Here is a 20,571-nt window from a genome sequence, read left to right as displayed (position 1 = left end):
TGAGTGATATGGCACAACTCATTTCAGAATCTGAAAACATCTCTTTTTGCATCTGCAGGAGCATTTTCAGTCTTGTTCACAGAGGAAAAAATGTGCTGTTGTAGTTTTAAATCTAGGCCATTTCTCCTGTTTTCTTACCACTTTAACAAAATGTGCAGAAAACGGGATCAGAGTTGGTTTAGATTCCGGGTCATGCTCACTGTCTCACTGGACATTAAGTAGTCCTAAAAAGGACAGATTATTTTCCCCTCCTGCTGGAAGGTGCCCAGGAAGCCACCACTCACATGTTGTGCCAATGCAGGTGTGCACTGGGCATGTTTAGCACACAAAACCTCGGGGATTTTTGATTTTTATCTCAAAACAGACATTGTTTTTTCAATTATAGATGATACATTCCTTTAGAGAGGAGAGGTCTGAAGCTGCTTTGAGGAAGATCTTACTTGTGTTATGTATAATTGAGTTGAGACACATTTCTTAAAATAACACCTCAAAACTTGGATAGATAAAACTATTTGGGTTGAAATTTGCCATGTCCCTCAGGGCTGGTTTGTTTGGAGACCAGACAGGGAGTGTCTGGCTGGTTCTGATATTGATGCCACAGAAAATCCCTCATTTTGCCTGTGGTGGAACATCACATGCTGTTGTGTTGATTGAACTGAACACCTCCATGCTTTGAATCAGAGATCCCAAGTCTGGAAATCTTTCCCTGCTATCTGTCTATGCATCTCTGCTTAAATAAGATGGATTGACTGGAGTCGGATGCAGAAGTGCTGAAAGAAAATGTGTGCCCAGGCCCATGGGGTCAGGTCTGGGCAGGACTTTACAGTCTCTCTGCTCCCTGAACTGCGGAGCTCCAGCACGGGAATAATAGGGGAGGTTCAGCCTGGAATGTGCTTTCTGCTGGCACTTAATCAGCGAGGAGGAGGAGGAGAAGTGCACCCAGGGAGAGCACAGGAGGGCGAAGAGACAGAGGAGAGCAGAGAAATTGCTGACAGAATTGCACACTTCTGTCTCCTTCAGGTTTCAGAATGGACAGACCTGTAGGGATAACACAGCCCTCAGTAATAAATGAAGCTCTACACTTTTTGCCATTCCTCAGAGCTTGGAAAAGTTGGAAAACTTACAGTAAATCAAAGATAGGCTAACAAAGTGAAGTGTTAGCCTGAAGAATTACATTTTAACTTGAGCAGTGTGGGATAGGTAATAAATAATAGTCATGCCTGACACTTAGCTCTGTCCTCTTGTCCTCCCTATCTGATATTGTCTTTAATCAACATCAGCATTTGTAGAGAGAACAATAAATGCATGTTTTTCCCTAAACCAGCATATCATCAGAAGTAAGTTCATCACCATAAGGTGATGCAGGGATATGAGGAGCAGAAAAGGCCTTGGCTTGGTGTGAGAACTGCTCAGCAATAGCTGAAACCTCTCGGAGTTACCAGCAGTTTCCAGCACAGATCCAAACCCCAGCCCCATCTCAGCTACTGCGAAGAAAATTAACTATCCCAGCCCAAACCAGCACAGCATGGCCATCTCCGAGTCAGAGAGAAGCAAAGCAGAGTATAAAAATGACAATTAAAGGCTTTTTCTGCCACTGATGAGAGAAGTTGGGAAATGAACTTTACATTCCAACCATGTGTTGCAACGTGCACTCTTTGCTGCTTCTGCTCAGTTCACTACAGAAGGGACCAAGGCAGCCAGAGTTTCACTTCCTAGAAACCCCCCCCCCGTGTTTCCCTTGAATTTTAAACATTGCTGACTGCATGAACTGAGTTTGTATTTGTAACAAAACTGCACAATGTGCATGTGAATTCCATCTGCAGTAAGTGGGGGTGTGTCTGTGTGTGCAGGTTGGGTGCCAGGCAGAGATGGGCAGCAGCACCTCTGTGCTGTTCTCACACTTCTCAGCAACATCTGTGAAGCATCTCCTGATGCCTGTGTCACATATGTCTGAAAGTAAGATTTAGCATCCTTAAGTGGTTAAAGTTCATATTAATTTGGTTATAAAATGTTCAGCTTTCCTGAGTAGCAATACCTGGAATTTAATGATCTTGAATGAAAATATGCCATCTGTGAGTGTTCTGAGCAGGCAGGAACAGAAGTGTGTAGGAGGCCCTGCTGTTGTGAAAGCCCAGCTATCAATTTTAAAACCTAGAACAAGGTATAGACTGGTCATTATTGTTATTTTCTATGTTCTAAGGAATCTGTTCTCTTTTAGTGTTTGATGGGGTGGAGTTTGTTACACTGACCCTTAAGCTACCAAAGGGCTGTTATTCATTATTTATTATTTAGGGGAAAATGGATGAAGAGTTTGGAAATAGGAGTGTTAGGAGAGCCCAGGTAAACTGTTTATGTTATAACTTTTGTGGATATTGCAAAGGGGAGGAAATGGTGCCCATAAACCTGCTGGAGGCTGGTGATTCTCATGCCTAGAGTGGCCAGTGCCTCCTCTGCCTCACTTGGCCTCCCAAATCATGGGGTGTTTTCTCTTCTTCGTGGATTCACAGTGAAAAAGGACCTTATCTATTCCTTGTGCTGTTCTTCTTGAATTTGTGATGACTTCAGAAATGGGATATTGCAGTCATTGTAATATCAATGATGGTAAGAGGGAGAATTTCCAGGCATGTTTCATGCTAATGAATTTGCCACAAAGGCCATTCATTGGGATTGTGTGGGTAAGATTCCTGTGGGTTGCACAGAAAAGATCCTTCTGATTTAAGTACACTTAAACTACCAGAAAGATACACTGTGTTTTATAGTGATGCATCAAAAAGGGAGAGTTATTAAAAAAGGGTCTTCACCCTTTATTTTAATTGTAAATACAATAGTAGAAAAGCTTAAAAAATACAGGAAGACAGTAGTGTATCCTTCAGCATAGGTCTGGAGTCTCAGAATGGAGCATCTCGTGGTGTGGAATTAGAAAAATAAATTAGGTAAAACATTTTGTTGAACAGGATCCTTAACAGTGGGAAAAGAATAGAATAGAAATGGATGAAATCCAAGGGAATATTGAAGAGGTTGCAATTGTTTATGGTGTAAGGAAGATGAGAAAAAGGGTCAATGTTAAAAATGTGTTTCTAAGTGGGAAAAAAAAGATATTGTAATCACTTGTTCTACCATTGTAATGGCTGGATTCATAAAGAATTGAGAAGAATTAAGTGTGCATCAGAGTTTGTTAAAAAGAGAGACCTCTTCATAAAGCACAGATTGGAGCCAAATTGTGGTACTTGTGCCAGCAAAACCATTACAGCTCTGAACATACAGAAACTTGAGAAAGGATGGAATGTCTTAAATATGTGTTCTTGTTATCCTGACTTCTTGTAATTGATTGTGGTAGCAGAGACTGTAATTGATAGTCATCCTTTTGATTTTAAACTTAGACCAGAACCTGATGTGGTGCTGAAGGCAAATTCACCACTTCTGTGCACTCCTGGTGTCAGGTGTCTTCCTCTGAGGCATTTGTGGTGATCACAGCTGGATGAGATTAATTTTCACGAGGGCAACTCATGCAGTTTGTAATTACCCAAATGAGTCCTTTGCCCAGGGGTGAGGTGAGAAGAGCCTCTGTTTATATGGGGATGATTTCTGGGCTCTGGAGATAATGAGTACAATGGTACATCACTGGATTCAACACACTTTTAGTAAGTGTTATCCTCTAAATAACAGAAATAGTAAATTTCTGTAAAAGGCAGCGTGCTAAAGAGATAATAGAAGTGATGTGCTAATTAAAAGGGAAACATCTATTCTATTGAGAGACTTTTCACAGCATGTAGATTATGGGCAATGATGATCAAGTACATAACATTATATTATACTTCTAAACTAGTATACAATTGGTCTGGTTTTGTAGGAGAGATTACACACACCTTAAGGGAGCAGCTGGTTTTAACTGCTTTTCTTTAACGAAAATTAAAGGGATTTCTGCAGGTGGGGATGAAGGGACTGGGCATGGAGGCTCCTAAACTCTGTTGCATATGAAAAACCTTCTGACATTTTCTTTTTTGTGCTGTGCTCTTCAAGAGAAATAAGCTTTTCTTTTCCACCAACAAGGATCTGCTGTGCTTTGCTTGAGCTCCTAATCAGTTACAGCTGTAAGGAAGATACTCCTGGAAGGGGACACTAACTCTTAACCCCAGGCCATGCTGTGTGTGTGTTGCCTCCCTCCAGCTCAGAGGTGCTGCAGTTTGCACTGGCATTGGGGCAGGGAGGGCTGTGTTGTCCTTGCTGAACTTTGTGTCACTGGGATCCCACATGGAGCCTCCTGGCAGAGGGAGGGGATGTGAAATGACTCAGGTATTTTTTCATCTTTTGTGAGACTGTATTTCATCTGCAAAGTAACAGTAGGGTTCTTTCTGCTGTGAATTATGGGATAAATTATTTCTGTGCATCCAGATTATATTTATTCTCTCTGTGAATTTACAAGGGTGGTCTGCTGATGCCATTGATACCTTAATGTGCAGTAATGGCTGAGCAAATGAGAGATTAATATATTGGTGACAGCAGTTCATATGCTATTCAGGGGATGTGGGCAGAAACAAGACATGGAGGAGAACTCAATCCAGATTGAGAAAAGGTCTAGAGAATATAACTGTAGTGTTTCTGTCTCCCTTTCCTCACATGTTACATGAAGGGCTATAAACATATCAGGAATTATAATATATAGAGACAAATATATTTTTGCCTATGTATATATAAAATACATCTCTGACAATGACTTTTAATAGGTATGTATGTATAAAATATGTGTAAATGTATAGATATGAAAAAAATTGTTATCCAGAGGTATCCAAGGACAAGTTAAGCTGTCTTATAGAACAAATTATATTTTGCAGAAGCAAATGCCAAAAATTATTAAATACAATCTAATTTAGAATCTATCAGAGAGCATGTCTTTACTAGGCAGGGACATTTCTAGAATATTTCATGCCTACCATCAGGATGCTTGAGATGTTCTGTTGTAAGATTGTAAGGAGATTTCTGAGAAGCAGCAGAGAAAATCCTTTCCCAGAGTCTCAGGGGCTGATTCCATTTGTGTTCCTGAGTCAATGTGATCCACTTCTCAAATTTTTAAAATTTGTTCAGTTACTGGAAGATGCTAAATTCCCAGATAATAAAACTCAAATGGGTGAATGATTTCTATGAATAGGTTATTTTACTTTCAATGCCTTCCCCATTTTTCCTCAGACAAATAAAGTAGGAATTGCTCTGCAAACTGCTTTCTGCATCGGATGTTACAGTCAGAGTTGGATGTCAAGACAGGATGCTAATCAGAGTGAAATCAGCTGGGCTTGTAAGGGGGTGAAAATCTACAGAATATCATTAAAATGTTTTGCCACGTATGTAAAACAGCTTAATTAAGCTAATACATTTGTAATTTGTGTGTATTTGTAGACATTTATGCCACCAGCAAACAAGAAAACTTGAAAAACTTGATTTTCATGTTGAGTTTAGTTATTTTAACATATATGTAATGTCAACATGTGCTCCACTTGTGTAAGTCAGAAAGTGTGGAGCTACTAAACTTCGGATAAATACATTTTTTATATTTATTTTGGTTTGATTTTGACCTTTTCTTTAATAAGTCTAAGGTTAGTTTGCTAATAGGACTAAACCAAAACTCTATAATCAATCAAACTGTTTTTGTTAAATGGCTTCTACTGAAATTGCACATGATTAAAATTTACATCTTTAAAAGTAACTTTGGTTCACGTGCCATGCTACAGCTCTTCACTTAGTTAAAAAAAAAAAAAAGGCAAAGAATCTCTAGACTGAAGTGCACTTGAGAAGCTCATTTTTAGGACCGTTGAGTTCCTTGTTCTTGACTCAACCACTAAATTTCTGATTGCTGTATTAAATATTAGCAGGCAGGTAAAACATGTTCCTAACTAGGAGAGTTTGAGTTAATTTGGTGTTGATGGAAGCAAACTGACTTTTTTAATGTCAGCCTTACATTCTTCTTAAACACTGCCACCAAATGCTTCATTTCTTGAGAAGAGATAATTCTTTCCTGAGGTTGTGACCACTCTCTGCTGGCCTGTTCATAGATTCATCTGGGGGTGAGAGAGGACACCTCTCCTCCCTCTCCCATCACCTTCCTTTAATTGATGAGCTCGAGGAATAAACCTTAAGTGGGGCCCAGCTCTGCTTTCTGTAGGTGTGTTCATACATCCCATATCCAAAAGATGCTTTAGCAGCTGAATGTGAGGCTGGACAGGGCAGATACAGGAAGATGAACCAGAGGCATTTAAAACTGTGTGAGCTCTACTGGCTAATCTGTGAAAGAAGCTGTAATACTTAAAATCTAGTTAACTTTTTTATTAATAGTAAACACTTAATTGTGTGGTTTATGTAGTGTATGAACTTCCACTGTAGAGCTTTATTCTGACAAATATATAGAGGAAGAGGAAAAAACATAAAGTGATTTTGTATAAAAGCCCTACTCTTTTAGAAAAACAGACCACAGATCTGGTTTTCCTGTGAATTAAGAAATTAATTAAATAATTGGCAGTCACACTGCCAGCGACTTCAGTCTGTTCTTCCTTTCTAGCCCAATGTAATGAAGCTCAATTTACTTTGCTTTTCAAAACCTTTGAAAGCCTTCGAGACCAGTGAATATTTCCCTCCATTTTTTTTCCTGCCCTGTTCATTACTGTAGGAAACAAATAGATAAGCAGAAATCAGGCAGCAAGTCTGTACTTTCTGAGAAGCCCGGGGGACTCCACGTGCTTTAAAAATGTATGAGCCTCTGTCCACTGAGTCGTTATTAACTGCTAAAGGGCACGTGTTTTGACATTGTTTCTGAAAGTTTTGCCTTCAAACCCAGTGACCTCCTGATTTCGGTATGGATGCAGACTTTTTTCTTGAATATGGTGGGAAAAGGTAGAAAACAGTTGCAATGTTTTATCAGGTCTATCTTGATTTCTATACAGTTATTAAATTACCAGTTGCACCAAATGTAAAAGTGCAGAACTGTGATGAGGCTTCACGTGACAGGGCTGATGGGTTTGTCTTTTTTTTCCACTGTCTGTGGAAGGTTTGGGTGGGAGAAAATGAGCTTTGGAAGAAAAAAATTGCTCTTTTCCAGTAATGCACAACTTCAAAGCTCTGCTGCTACAAATGTAAGGTTAGATACAAACTAAAGCAGGTCATCTCATTAACACTTGTCACGAGCTTTAGGTTAATCACACACCTCAGTGATTAGTTACTCGTGGCCCAAATAGTAACCTGAAATGTAGAGGGGTTTGTATATTTGTCCATTTTAGTTGAATTTAATATGTTTGAGGTTAAGTCTTCCTAGACCAGCTGTCTTGAGTTGAGCTGACAAAATGCCAACTGCCCAGTACAGGGTATCAGCTGAGAAAGGGGGGAAAAGAAAAAAAAAACCTTCAAAACAGGTTTAAACTTAAACTACATATATTGATACCAAAAAGAGGAAATTAAAAGAAAACTGCAATATAACACACACTTACATAAGTTAGAAATGACAAAAAAATAACTCCCCATTCCCCATCGCAAATCCCACCTTTTTAACTGCAAAGCACTCTGGAGAACTCAATTCCCAGAGACAGACCCAAGCAGAGAGAAAGACTAAGAGCAAACATTTCACTTCCCTAAGATAACCTGGTGGTGAGCTGGTGCCAGGCCTGTCCCTCCTGGGATGGCACGGTGCATCCTTCTGGGACTAAGGCAAAGACCAAAAGAGGCAGAAGCTCCACCTCCCTCTCTTTTTACTCTTCTTGATGATGTCAGATGACATGAAATACCTCTTTGGTTGCTTAAGTCAGGTGATGCTTGTCCCATCTGATCTATGTCACATCCGGAGCAGGTCCAGAGAAAAGCAACGAGGCTGGAGAAGGGACTGGAGCACAAGTGCTGTGGGAAGAGGCTGAGGGAGCTGGGGGTGTTGAGCCTGGAGAAGAGGAGGCTCAAAGGTGACCTCAGCACTGTCTGGAACTGCCTGAAGGGAAGTTGTGGCCAGGTGGGGGTTGGTCTCTTCTCCCAGGCACTCAGCAATAGGACAAGGGGGCACGATGGGCTCAAGCTCTGCCAGGGGAAATTGAAGTTGGAGATCAGAAACAAATTCTTTGCGGAGAGAGTGCTCAGGCATTGGAATGGGCTGCCCAGAGAGGGGGTGGATTCCCCATCCCTGGAAGTTTTTCAGCTGAGCTTGGCCGTGGCACTGAGTGCCATGATCTGGTAAAGGGACTGGAGTTGGCCCAAGGGTTGGACTTGATGATCTCTGAGGTCTTTTCCAACCCAATCGATTCTTTGATCCTTTGGGCCTGCTGAATTGAGGCCTAGCTCAGGCCTAGCTGAAACTAAAGCCAAAACTACCACAGCAGCGCACCAGAGATCTCTGCATATAATTCTTTGGTATACACCATCATGAAGCCAAATTAAAAAGCTCTGTTATTTCAATGCTCTAGATTTTAAGTGATTGAATTTTATGTGTTTTGTTGCCCTTGTAGGAACCAACTTCACTCTTGCAGAGCTGGGGATCTGTGAGCCCTCTCCCCACCGGAGCGGCTACTGCTCCGACATCGGGATCCTCCACCCGGGCTACTCCCTGAGCGCGGGCTCGGACGGCGACTCGGACACGGAGGGGGGCATGTCCCCGGAGCGCGCCATCCGCCTCTGGGGCAGGGGCATCAAGTCCCGGCGCAGCTCGGGGCTGTCCAGCCGCGAGAACTCCGCTCTCACCCTCACCGACTCCGACAACGACAACAAGTCCGATGAGGAGAACGGTAGGCCTGGCCCTTCCATGTATTCTTCCATATATTCTTAATTATGAGAACGTGGTCATACTTTAAAATGCACAAGTCCTCTTTTAAAGGTGATGTTTTCACTTTCTCACGTTGGTTAAATCTGCTTTTTAAACATGTTGTTTCCTTTTCTCCATCGGTATCAAGAAACTTACAGATGCATCATATGATATATATCATGTTTGCTCTTACAATTTACTTCTCGCACCATGATCTTTCACAGAAGTTTGTGCTCCGAGTACACTAAATTAAACTTAATGATGAGAAGCAGAAAGAAATTTCGGAAGAGAAATGGTTTCTCATATGTGATTTTTCTACACAGCTTGAAGTAATATTAATAATCCACAATATGCTGGTAGCTGTAACAGTGATGCTAATTCGTGAAATCAGATTTAATTTTATATTTTTTTCGTGGTTTTGGAGTTGTAAAAATATTACTTTGCTGTTTGCTTACTGGGGGGCTTTTAGAAAGCAAACCTACAGCTCAGGTTGGGGCACTTCTGCTTGGTGTAGTTTGTTCAGGTCACAGAAATGAACTTTTGGCAGTGCCCCAGTCACCTGTGGGACTGGACGTGGCACTGAGTGCCATGATCTGGTAATCAAAGTGGAGGTGGATCAAGGATTGGACTGGATGATCTAGGAGGTCTCTTCCAACCCAACTGATTCTGGGATTCTATGACAGAACAGCTTGACAGTGGCAGAGTCTCAGTGACCTGTGCTGAGCCGCTGTGCTCCCAGATGCACAGAACCCAGACCCATGTCCTTCACTGGGATCACCTGAAAGTTTGGAGCTGGGGGATTCTCTGCACTTACATTTATTCCAAGGACTAAAGAGAGAAAATAGTAAAAATGGATTTAGATGGATGTGCATTCCATCCTACAGAGCAATGAAGGTGCAAACTCAGCTCAGTTAAAATAGAAATAAAGGTTCTGATGCTTGTCATTCTGAGGGGGTGAGGAGGAACCTCCCCAACATCACACCCTCTGAGCAACTGTTCCAGCAGCTGGTACAGCTCATGGGAGCAGCTCTTTGCTAAACACGTTTCTTGTGGTAAAATCACTTACATACATGTTGGGTGCCCCTCAGAAGAGGATTTTTGTAGGTGTTTATTTTGGGCTCCTCCCTGTTCTTACTGACAGTTGTCTTGGTCTCAAAGCGTGTGTGCCAGGCACTGGGAACACAAACTGCTTGTCAAAGCAAACAAGGAAAACCCAAATTACAGTTTATATATACATTGCTAGAAAGCAGTTCAGAAAAGTGCAGTTGATTTGGTTTGTAACAGCAGTCTTTTTACATTATTATTATTTAATTTGAACCTTCAAGTAGTATCTCCTTTTCATAGGCATAGCAGGATACATTTCTTCATCAAAACAAAGGAGGGAATGTGCATTTACTAATAATGATTTGTACAAGGAAGCCCATGTTTTAAAGGAACCAGTGACGTGTTAATTGATTTTTCCTTTTTTTTATAATGACAATTTCCACAGAAAATATGGCAACTTCTATTGATTTTAGTACACTTTTCATAAGGCTACAGAGCATAATTTCAAATAGAAACATGACCAGTAAAATTCTGGCATTATGGAATGATTGGGATTCAGTTCTGTAGCAGGAATTCACTTCTCTGAAGGTGGTTGTTGTCTCCATTTTGGTGGCACCAGGTTGCTGGACCTTTTGTATGAATATTGGGACCTACTTTTAGACATATTGTCACAAACATTGATAAAAGAATAGTATATTTGCTTTTTTTTCCATGTCAATGAGTGACTTATTAAGTAATTAGACATATGGTGCAGTCAATCCATTTTGAGTAGGTCCTTTTTCTAACCATGATGTTAGAAGGAGAAGGAAGACTATAATCAAGCAGTGAGCAAGCAGCAAGGCAGTATGTGGAATTCATTTTAACTTTACAAGGTTTCTGTATGTTTGGTTGTTTGAAAAAAACCACATCAGGCAAGTCTGAAGCAACAGTTCTATACACAGAGGTGTTAACTTCAGTAAACTTTTTAGCCTTCCTCTCTCACGTATCCTGGTTGGCTCAGAAATCAATGCTTTTTCACATCACTGATTTTATGAAGTTTTGGGATGCATTATCATATAGATTGACAGTTGCCCCACTGGTTCAGCACCACAGTGTGGACACTTAGAAAACCATCATTAATTTCTCACGCTTGTGCCCAGCACTGCTTTCCTCCATAATAAACACCGTGTCCTTCAGAGGCAGATCAATAACCTGCGAGGTGTTTGTGTGGAGAGGAAGTAACAAGAATCTATATTTCAGGAGAAATTTGCACTCTGATGTGGTTTCAGATTTGCAGGATACCGACATAAAACAAGACATTGCTTCGAAGGAGACTTTACCAATTTATCCCCAGCAATGTTAGCAGGAACTCATGATGCAGAGACCTCGGAATTTATTTAAAGTACTGTTAAAGCTTTTCCCCTGATATAGTTCAAGTGTTGTGTTATGAAACAGTAGTTCAACTCCAAAAGATTATTTTTTTTAATATTGGGATGCTATCGCAATTTCTACCATTGTATTTAAAAAAACCAACAAAACAACCGCTTTTTTTTTTGTATTATGAAATCTATTTTGTCATTTTTATCACATCTCCAAGTAGCACAGAGGAGGCTTCATTTCCAAAAATTGCTCTGAGAATATGTTTTTTCTCCCGTTCAAATCCATTCACAAAGCTTGTGACCATTTTCTGTGCTTGTAGATTTAGTATGATTTAATTTTATATCATAAACTAGAATGCTGTGAACCTTGAAATATTAGCAGCTCTGAAATGGTTATAGATAAATTGAAATAATAGAAACTCATTAAATTCCATGTTTTACTTGGTCTACTAAAATTCCTCCTAACAAAACACCTTATTGACATTTGCAAAACAACCCTTTTATTTTCAGAAGTCTGATTAGGCTCTAAATTGTTATTGTTTCTCACAGCTCATACTGCTGTTGTGCTCTGGTCATCTCTTCTTTAGACAAGTCAGTGTGATTGTGTAACACAAATCCGTCACCAAATTGTTATTCAACATGAAGTATTGAGCTTATTGAAGTAAATGAATCTTTTTGTCATGCATACAATATAAAAAGTCAGTTAGAAATGCAGAGCATCTCTGCCAGCTTTGTAGAGGGAATTACCTGTCGGAACCCACAGCTGTGAAATGCAGGGGATATACCACAGTCCCTGAATGCTTGTTTTTTCTTTTAATAACTCCTGTAACTGTTTATTCCAAAACATCCTGGAAAACTTTTCAAAAGTAGCTTTTCCATCAGTTGTCATGTTCTTTCCTAAGCCTACAGTGTTTCTATTTCCAGAGTAAAGCTTAAAAGCTGGGTATGTTTAGGTAGTGACCTTGAAGCAAGTGCTCTTCCAAGCTTCCAGGGCTTTTTTTTTTGCTGTCTTTTTTATAAAGAGAGAACAGTTGTTCTTCCTTTTTTTTTTTTACACTGAGTTGAGCTGAAAATGATGTTCTTCTCAAAAATATAAAACATGGTAAATTAAGACACCTTTCCATTTAAAAATCTGTGAAAACAGAATAACCATAATTAAAGGAGCATTTATGTACAGAATCCTTTTGCAGCAGATCTGCCATCTTTTCGTGGCTTCACTATTATTGAATGACCAGTTCCAGGCTGTTAGAGAGGTGATTAAATTCAACTGACATTAGGCAGATGGGAGGGAAAAGCTGAACAGATCAACAAAAGAGAAGAGAAAAGACAGTTGTACATAGAGAAAAGGAGACTGGAAAAGCAACACATGGACTCAGAGTAGGTCGTGGTAGTATTTCAGAGTGCTGAAATGAACTAGTAGGCTCAAAGGCAATCCAGGAGGAGAGCTTTTGATGTGAATCTAGATTATGGTAATTCTCCTGTTGTGAAAGAGAAAACATCTGGAATGGTGTTGGTGACCTTTTTTTCTTTTTGGAGGTTTTCACCCTGACACTTTATGTATTAGTACCATTGTTGGATATAATGGATAGACAATATGACTGGTAGAAGGTGACAGAACATAAAATTTCTCCAATGATATTATAACATCAAACGCTTGAGATGTTTCTGGTTTACATTTGTGTGTCACAAAAGAAAAAAAAAGTGTGTCTTGGGAGAGGAGGAGAATTTCCAGGATTGAAACCATGTTATTAAAATAGTGTCAGGCCAAAAAAGATGATCAAGGAATACTTTTATCTTAGTAGTAGTGATTCTGAACTGAGCAGCAAGACAAGAATGAATGGGGAGGAATAAAGCAATCCCAAGCTCCAGCAGAACAAGGGAGAGTTCAAGGTCGTGGAATCACTGTGGAAATCTGTGCACGTTTTACAGAAATCCACAACAAAACACTGTGGGTTTGGCAGCTCTTTGTAGATAAAGCCTGTGAGAAGGAAACAGTTCTGCATGTGCAGAGCCACCCCTGTGCTGATACCCAGCTGTGCCTTGGGAGGGGTGGGAAAGTGGTGATTTATTGGAATGAACCTGGACAATCCTGACCTTGAATGCAGTAGTGCATTTTCCCTTCCCTCCCTTCATCTCCTTTGCTTTGTGGAGAAGCTTTTCCACACTCCAGTGGAGCCAGCCTGGCTCCAGCATTGGGTGTTATGGTTCAACTCATGTGGAAAGGTGGTGTGGGGAGCTGCACTGGTGTGTTCATGTTCAATATCCATCACTATTTGCTATTCTAGACATAACAATGACAATGAATTCTCTTGGTTTGGCACATCACTTTGGTGGTGGTTTTTGTTGTAGTAATTAAAAGTCTGAATCACAGGCAATACCTTGTGTGCATATCACTATTATTGAATGAAAGAGAGCCATGAATAAAGAAAATTCAGTTGGAAAAATATAAGGTAAAATATGAAAAACTGTTTGTGTTGTACTTCTGATTGAATCTTATGAAATATTAGGGAAATTAAATTTTCTCTTTCTCTCTTTTTTTTCCTGCTATGAAGTTTTCAATGGTCATTTAATACAGTAATTTCTCAAATGAATATGTAAATCTTCAAACCAAAACACTTCGTAACTTAAACTGAGCTCAAATTTTATTGAACAGTATAATCTGGGCTTTTCTTGGGATGTTGATTAACAGACTTAGACTTATAATAGAAAATAAAAGATATTGTTGCACCAGAGGCGTTTACAAAAAGACACCAGACAGACGACAGCAGAGGAGTTTATTTTCTTATTTTTACTGTTGTAATTTTGACATGTTGGTCTTAATATTTTATTACATTAATTTTTAATATTTTTCCGCTTTCTGTTTCACACTTCATAATTTGCAGGAAAGATTATGGTGAAACTGTGATTCTACCCTTGAGAACATTTTGGGTTTGTCATATGCATGCAAATGTCTCTGAGTAGTAAGAACTGTTTGAAAGTAGAAGGTTTTTAATGTTCCTGCTCCCAGAATTCTGTTTGGGTTAAAAAGGTGGGAGATTGAGCTTGCTTCCTAAAGTTTCCCACTAAGAAATATTCACTTTGACCAAAAGGAAATGCTTTCCTTGTTAAAATGGGATGTTTAGACTGTTTAGCCAGGTTGGGTTTGGTCTCTTCTCTCAGGCAGTAGGACAAGAGGGCACAGGCTTAAGCTCTGTCAGGGGTGGTTTAGGTTTGATATCAGAAAGAAATTCTTTACAGAGACTGATCAGGGATTGGAGTGGTCTGCCCAGAGAGGTGGTGGATTCTCTGACCCTGGAGGTTTTTAAGGTGAGACTGGACGTGGCACTGAGTGCCATGATCTGGTAATCACAGTGGGGTTGGACCAAGGGTTGGACTTGATCTCAGAGGTCTCTTCAACCCAACTGATTCTATGATTCTATGGTGCAGTTGAAGCAGATCTGTGTAGTCTTCAAGTGGGGTAAAAAATCCAATATGCTTTATAATTTGGAGATGGAATGTTTCGTGCAGGAAGAAGCAGGGAAGCTGCAGAATCCCTGTGTGTCCCAGTGGAGAGCCGAGTTCAGCTGGTGGTGCTCTCTGGGAACATTGTGCCTGTTTGTCTCCCAGAGCCACCCAGGTAGCTCGGGAATGACAGGAGGGAAAGAGGGGAAGAGCTGCCACACTTGTATGATCTGCTCCGAGCTGAGAAAGTGGCCAGATGGTCCTGAGGAAGTGATGAGATTGAAATGTCATCTCCTCAGAAAATGGCAGCGCGTACGTCACAGCCGCCGAGGCTCCTCGGGTGGCAGAGCCGGGGAGGTTCGCTCTGCACGGGCAGCTCCGGCTCTGCTCGAGGAAGCCTTGCAGAGTACTCTGTAAATGACAAATTTAGAAAGTCATTAAGCACAGTATCAAAGCTCAGTTGCTTAAGTGGATCCAATTTTGATGTGCTCTCAAAACCTGAGGGCACTTCTGATAGGAAGTGGTTTCCTAATGAGGGAATTGACTAGCAGGGATGACTTTTAAAGACTTAACTACACATCAACTCAATTTTGTCCAGGTAAATGGCTTATGCATTCAGTGTAGAGGGAGGCTGGATGATGGGGTTAAGGACAAAAATAGATATGTAGTGCTGGTAAACTTTAAAACCTTGTGGAAGACAGGAATATGAAATGACAGTATTTAAGAGCTTAAAACTTTGTTACAATTTTACCAAAACCCAGAAACACTGTGGTGTAGGCAGGATGATGCACTGAAGGAGTGCTACACACACTGGTGTGCTGAAAGAGCTCAATAAATACTGTCTGGAACATTATGTTTGATGATATTCTGGAAACTGAGGATGGAAATGTGACAAGAGTGACAGTTCTGCTTAGGTGGCCTAAAAGGGGGGAAAAAAAACGTCATCTTGACATTCAGTTGCTTGTGTCTGGCATTCAGCACCTTGGCACCTTCCACTCAGTTCAGTGTTGACTTGGGAGATCCTGTACATCAGGATCTTGGGTTTCATCCTCCCAGGGATACTTTTATTTCTTAACCCACATGAATATAGAAGAAATGGATGGAATATTAAAGAACTACAGCAAAAACCCCCACAAAAAAAAAAATCAATAAAAAAACCACCACAAACCAACCAACCAAAAAACCCCAAACCAAACCAAAATACCTGAAAAAAAAAAAAAAAACAAAAAACAACCCACCCCAAAAACAACAGCAACAAAAAAACCCCAAACCAAATCAGCCTCTTAGGAAGGGTGAGGAGAAGTCGTACACCATGAGTGTCCACAGTGTTCGTGCCCATTCATTTCAGTCAGAGTTCTTCCATTGCTTCTGAGGTGTCACTGACTTTGGAACCACAGCCCGTGCTGTGCTCTGGTAGAGCATCATCAGGCTTTTCATCCATATCCCACACAAGGGCCTGGCTGAAGCTGGGTCCTGTTTTGCAGCCTCTCTCTTCATGGTGGTTTTATTTTTGGATTATATGAATGCCCCACACACAATTGCATGAACTGAGGCATCCAGGGATCGAGACCTAGATTAAGTTCATATTTAGCCAGAAAACTGAGGAAAACGGAAATATGGGCTGGTGAATTCAGGCTATCAGAAAAATAAAGTAGCAGCTGGGTTCATAAACTGCTGAGGCTAGCTGGGATCTTCCTTTTTCCTGAATTCATAGGGAAAGAGCTTTTGCCTGCAGCTGTAGCTACATCATTGTGTGAAGGTCACAACATGGAGAGCTTTTTAAAAAAAACCTCTCAAAATAACCACAAGATTTTTTCAATTAATATTTTAATGATGAGCCTTTCCATCTAGTAGAGAGAAATGATGAAACTATGTTTGACAGGGACTCTATCGCAGCACATTATTCAGTTTGTCAATTATTAGTTTTAGAAAAGCAAACCTGGATGATATAGGTCACCCAGGTAAGGAAATGGCAGTGCCTTTGTTCAAAGCATAGCTGAGTTAGAATAATGCCTTTTTATTCTTTTCTATAACAGAGATGTGTATCAGATAAAGCCAATCCAAAAAGGTACTAAATGCATTGTCAGTGCCTGATGAGTGATAAAAACCTCCCCAGGAAGGTTTGTCTGTATGTGGCATTTAACAAAATTTTGTTATGATGAAACAAAACCCTGTGTATTTCCCATTTCCCTTCTAAACTGAAGCACAGATCACAGGAAACCATACACTGAATTTATGTTGTCCTGCCTTCCAAAATGCTGTTAAATTTTACCAAACTCTCCCTCTAAATTTGTCAAGCCAAAGGCTGGCACCTTTCCTCACATATTGTATCCCACTATTAATAATGTTACTAATTACAAAGATACTTCAGTGATTAGTGCATAATTGGGTGAAGGCACACACCGTTTTTTCTGGTCAGTCCTTCATTTCTGAAGCTCAGCCTGAGCCTGAGCAATCAGCTCTGGCAGTGCAGAGATGTCCTGTTGCCACACGTAGATCGCTGTTGAGGTGTCGTTATTGTTTCTAAATATTTCATGGGCTCTGCTTTGTGTTTACACTCCACACATTTCTCTTTCCAGCTCATCTGTCAGCTTCTCAAAGCCCCTGTCTTTGGGCTGATTGTTAGCGTGGTGTTGAAGTGTAACATTCTGCTCAGGTAGGATAGAATTCATCTTCAGCTGGAAAATGGGTAGGAAAGGATCCCTTATCTCTTCTGGTGCCAAAGGTTTAATATGTATGTCCTAGAATAAATGGAGCTTGTTGAAAATTAAATTATCCCATACCTAATGAGTTTCAAGAGGGTGATTATTATTTTACTGGCTTTTATCATCAAACTTTTTTTTACTTGGTTCTGAAGTAGTAAAATAAAAAGATGTTTCCTAAGTTCTATTCTTTAGATCAGAGCACAGAAAAATCTGATTCATAAGCCTGATTTTTATGTTTTGACCCATAAAGCTTTTCTGTGACTTGACTTTTTGCAGAAGCTCCTGGCAGAATTGTGTGGCTTCTGTCTGGTACTATAGAGCAACCTGGAAGTGAACTGTTTTCTTCACTTTTAATTTCATTATATTTCACACAGGGTAAAAACAACTTTCTGTTTAACTTAAGCTTTTATGTATTCTATGACAGTCTCCTTCTTTGGCATTGATAAGGGAAGTACTTGTATCTGTTTGTTCAGTCTTTCTGTAGCACCAGAAATCGCTGCCTCTCTGCATCCTTCCTGTAAGAAGCTCTGGGGATGATTGGCAATGCTTTGGGAAGGCTGAAGCTCTGCCTCTCAAATCAAATGAGAGAATTTTTTTTTAGGAGCAGCTGTTTGTCCACTTTCAGAACACTTGGCTGTTCAGTCTTTGGCTCACAGGCCTCTCATCAGTGTTCTTCAACATCTCAAAAGCTGTTGGTAGCACTAGAGACCATGCTGAAATCTTAACCACATGTGAACCTGAAATGCTATCTCTGATAAAGGTAGAAGACCCTTTTCTCAGTTTCTAGTTTGTCTATCTGATGGTTAAAGAACATCAGATTAGACTAAACCCATGACATAAAGATATGATAGAGTGGAGATGGAAGTACTTTGAGAAACTTGTCTTTTCCTTAAATTTACCTGCTGTTGTAGGCTGGTTATCATCGTTTTCAAACCTAACCTCCTACATTTTGCAGCTTGCAGTAGGAATCCTTTCCATGTAACAGATTTACATGAAGAAGTAGCTTTAAATGTTTTTTTCCGGCTGAGTAATTGACCTCATTATGTGTTGTTGTTTGTCACCAGAGGGTGCCATTGCTGTGATCTTCCACATTCTTGTGCTAAACCCACTGACTTTGGGAAGAGGCACTGCTTCTGTAAGGTACCTCTTTCTTTAGTTGTGTAAAACAACGGTAAGGAAAGTGTCCTTAACGAGAATAATTTTCACAACTGGCAGCAGAGTTATGAGGAGATAAAAACAGTAGCTGGAAGAACCAAGCCCTAAAAGGGGCTGTTTCTTTGTCATCTGCTTTGGTTGGTTATATGAATACTTTTAATTAACACCACTTACACTGCAGTTGTATAAAAAACTCATTTCTTACAGTGAAATCTCCACAAATTCCTGGATATTTGGTGCTATGCAACAGAACATCAGGGTCAGGGGAAGAGGCAGTTTTATTTGTGAAGTTGCAGAAGGATGTGTTGCCGCTACAAAATAAGTTGCTGCATGTTCTGTGCTGGCTCCTCAAGGCACCTGCCCTGATGTTAAACATGTGCAAGAGCCTTAGGCTTGTATGTGCTGTGTCCAGGAGCCTGTGGTTGCACAGTGGTTGCCCTTCTGTGGGCAGGTGATGGGTCTGAGAGAGGTTTACACAAGCTGGACCTCAAGAAAGGCAGTTCATTCCTGGGATGTATCACAGGCTCAGTTCATTCCCAGAGAGTGTCAGGCTGTATTTAGATACAATACAAACTCATATTTATACTTTCCATCCTTTGGTCTTTCCTTTGTGCTCCTAAATACACAATGCAGGTAAATGAAATAAAAATATGAACTTAGCAAGCTGATTTTCCTGTGGGCTGAGCTGGAAGAATTAGTTTGGGCAAGTTTTTTCTTTTACCTTATTAAAAATCATGCTGGTATTATTGAAGTCCTTAAAATAACATCTCTCTGGGTCAGATCTTGCAACTGAGCAACTATTCAGTGGAAATGATGACTTTTGTTGGGTTTGAAGCTGTTATAACTATCTGAGAAGCTGCAGATTGTTCAGGGCACTCAGGCCTTTCAATGATGTGTTGCTTGTATGGAGATCATCACTGAGTTGATGAAATAGTATTTGCCTGGAAGTTCAAGGTTCCTCTGGAAACCCAAATTTCCTTGGCATGTTTGCCCTATTGGAGCTGAGATACCATCTTGTAAGAAGGCACAATATCATCCAATTGCAGCAACATGCCTGTAGGCAAGGCACAATATGTGAGCATCATTTGTTTGCTTGGAGCCATGACTGTCATTCAGAAATATTGAAAGGTAGCAGTTGGATTTTTTCACACAAATGGTTAAGGGACTTTTCTCAACATCAAATTAGCGTTCAAGAGTGAAAATAGAGCTTCTGTTTCCTCAGATGCTGAGCTGTAAAAATGAGTAATCTTGATTCCTGGGGGAATTTTTTGGGTTTTTTTTTTTAACTTGAGTGGTACTAGATAAGTGGGTTTATCAGTTTTCCACAGAACACTTATATTTAGTAAACTTGAAATGAGATGAATTACAGTGAAGTTACTCCTCTTTCCAGTTTTCCTTAAGAGGAGAATTATTTTGAGGGGTTCTATGCTATTTTTGTATCTCCCACATAATGCTATAGCCTTAAGCTACATTACACGGTGTGAATAAGGACAAAACAAGGGAATGGCTATAATTACTTAACAGAGGGGAGTTTGGTTTTGTAGATTTTTTTTTCTTTTCCATTTAAACTTTCTTTTTACTCAGTAAAACAGACATCACTACACTTGGGCTGAAAAGTTTTCCAAGGAGGCTGCTGGTTTGGGACAGCCCATGAAACACCACCTGGGTGCAAGGAAGTAGGAAACTGCTGTCGAAAAACATTCTGTTAACCATGGGTGTGTGCTGGTTTTCAAAAACATGCTGTAGCAATACACAGAATAACTTCTGATTGTTTTATCTGTATATAAAGGCTGGTTTTCACTTCAGTCCTTCTCTTGCTGTAGCAAACCTTCCAGGCTGTTGGCCTTGGAGGGGAAATATGTGGGTGAGTGCCACAGGTTTGCTAGGAATTGAATGCTTGTGTTACAGGTGTGTGAAGGGGATATAAAAAATTGGAGTTTTATTTTCTTTCTAATTTTAATAATTATTTCTAATGCTAATAACATATGGAAATCAGTTACTTTTCTTCTTTTGCAGCACTCTCTACTTTTTCAGTGTTAAATAGTGAAATAGGAAACCTTCTGTACCCAGTCCTGTCAATACATCCCTGGGCAGCTGCTCAAAGACT

At 40.2% G+C, this 20,571-nt stretch overlaps 1 protein-coding gene across 9 annotated transcripts in view; it reads left to right on the top strand.

The window, feature by feature from the left end:
• TENM2 (teneurin transmembrane protein 2) overlaps positions 1-20,571 on the top strand; it is a 585,930-nt gene that overhangs the window by 110,323 nt on the left and 455,036 nt on the right. For all 9 annotated transcript variants that reach the window (XM_071570619.1, XM_071570615.1, XM_071570614.1 and 6 more), the window contains exon 3: positions 8,469-8,744. In XM_071570619.1, coding sequence (XP_071426720.1) covers positions 8,469-8,744 — 276 coding nt within the window. The remainder of the gene's footprint in view (positions 1-8,468; positions 8,745-20,571) is intronic.

Source organism: Pithys albifrons, chromosome 15 (genome assembly GCF_047495875.1).
Source record: "Pithys albifrons albifrons isolate INPA30051 chromosome 15, PitAlb_v1, whole genome shotgun sequence".
Lineage (NCBI taxonomy): Eukaryota > Metazoa > Chordata > Aves > Passeriformes > Thamnophilidae > Pithys > Pithys albifrons.
This window is presented reverse-complemented; position numbering and strand designations above follow the sequence as displayed.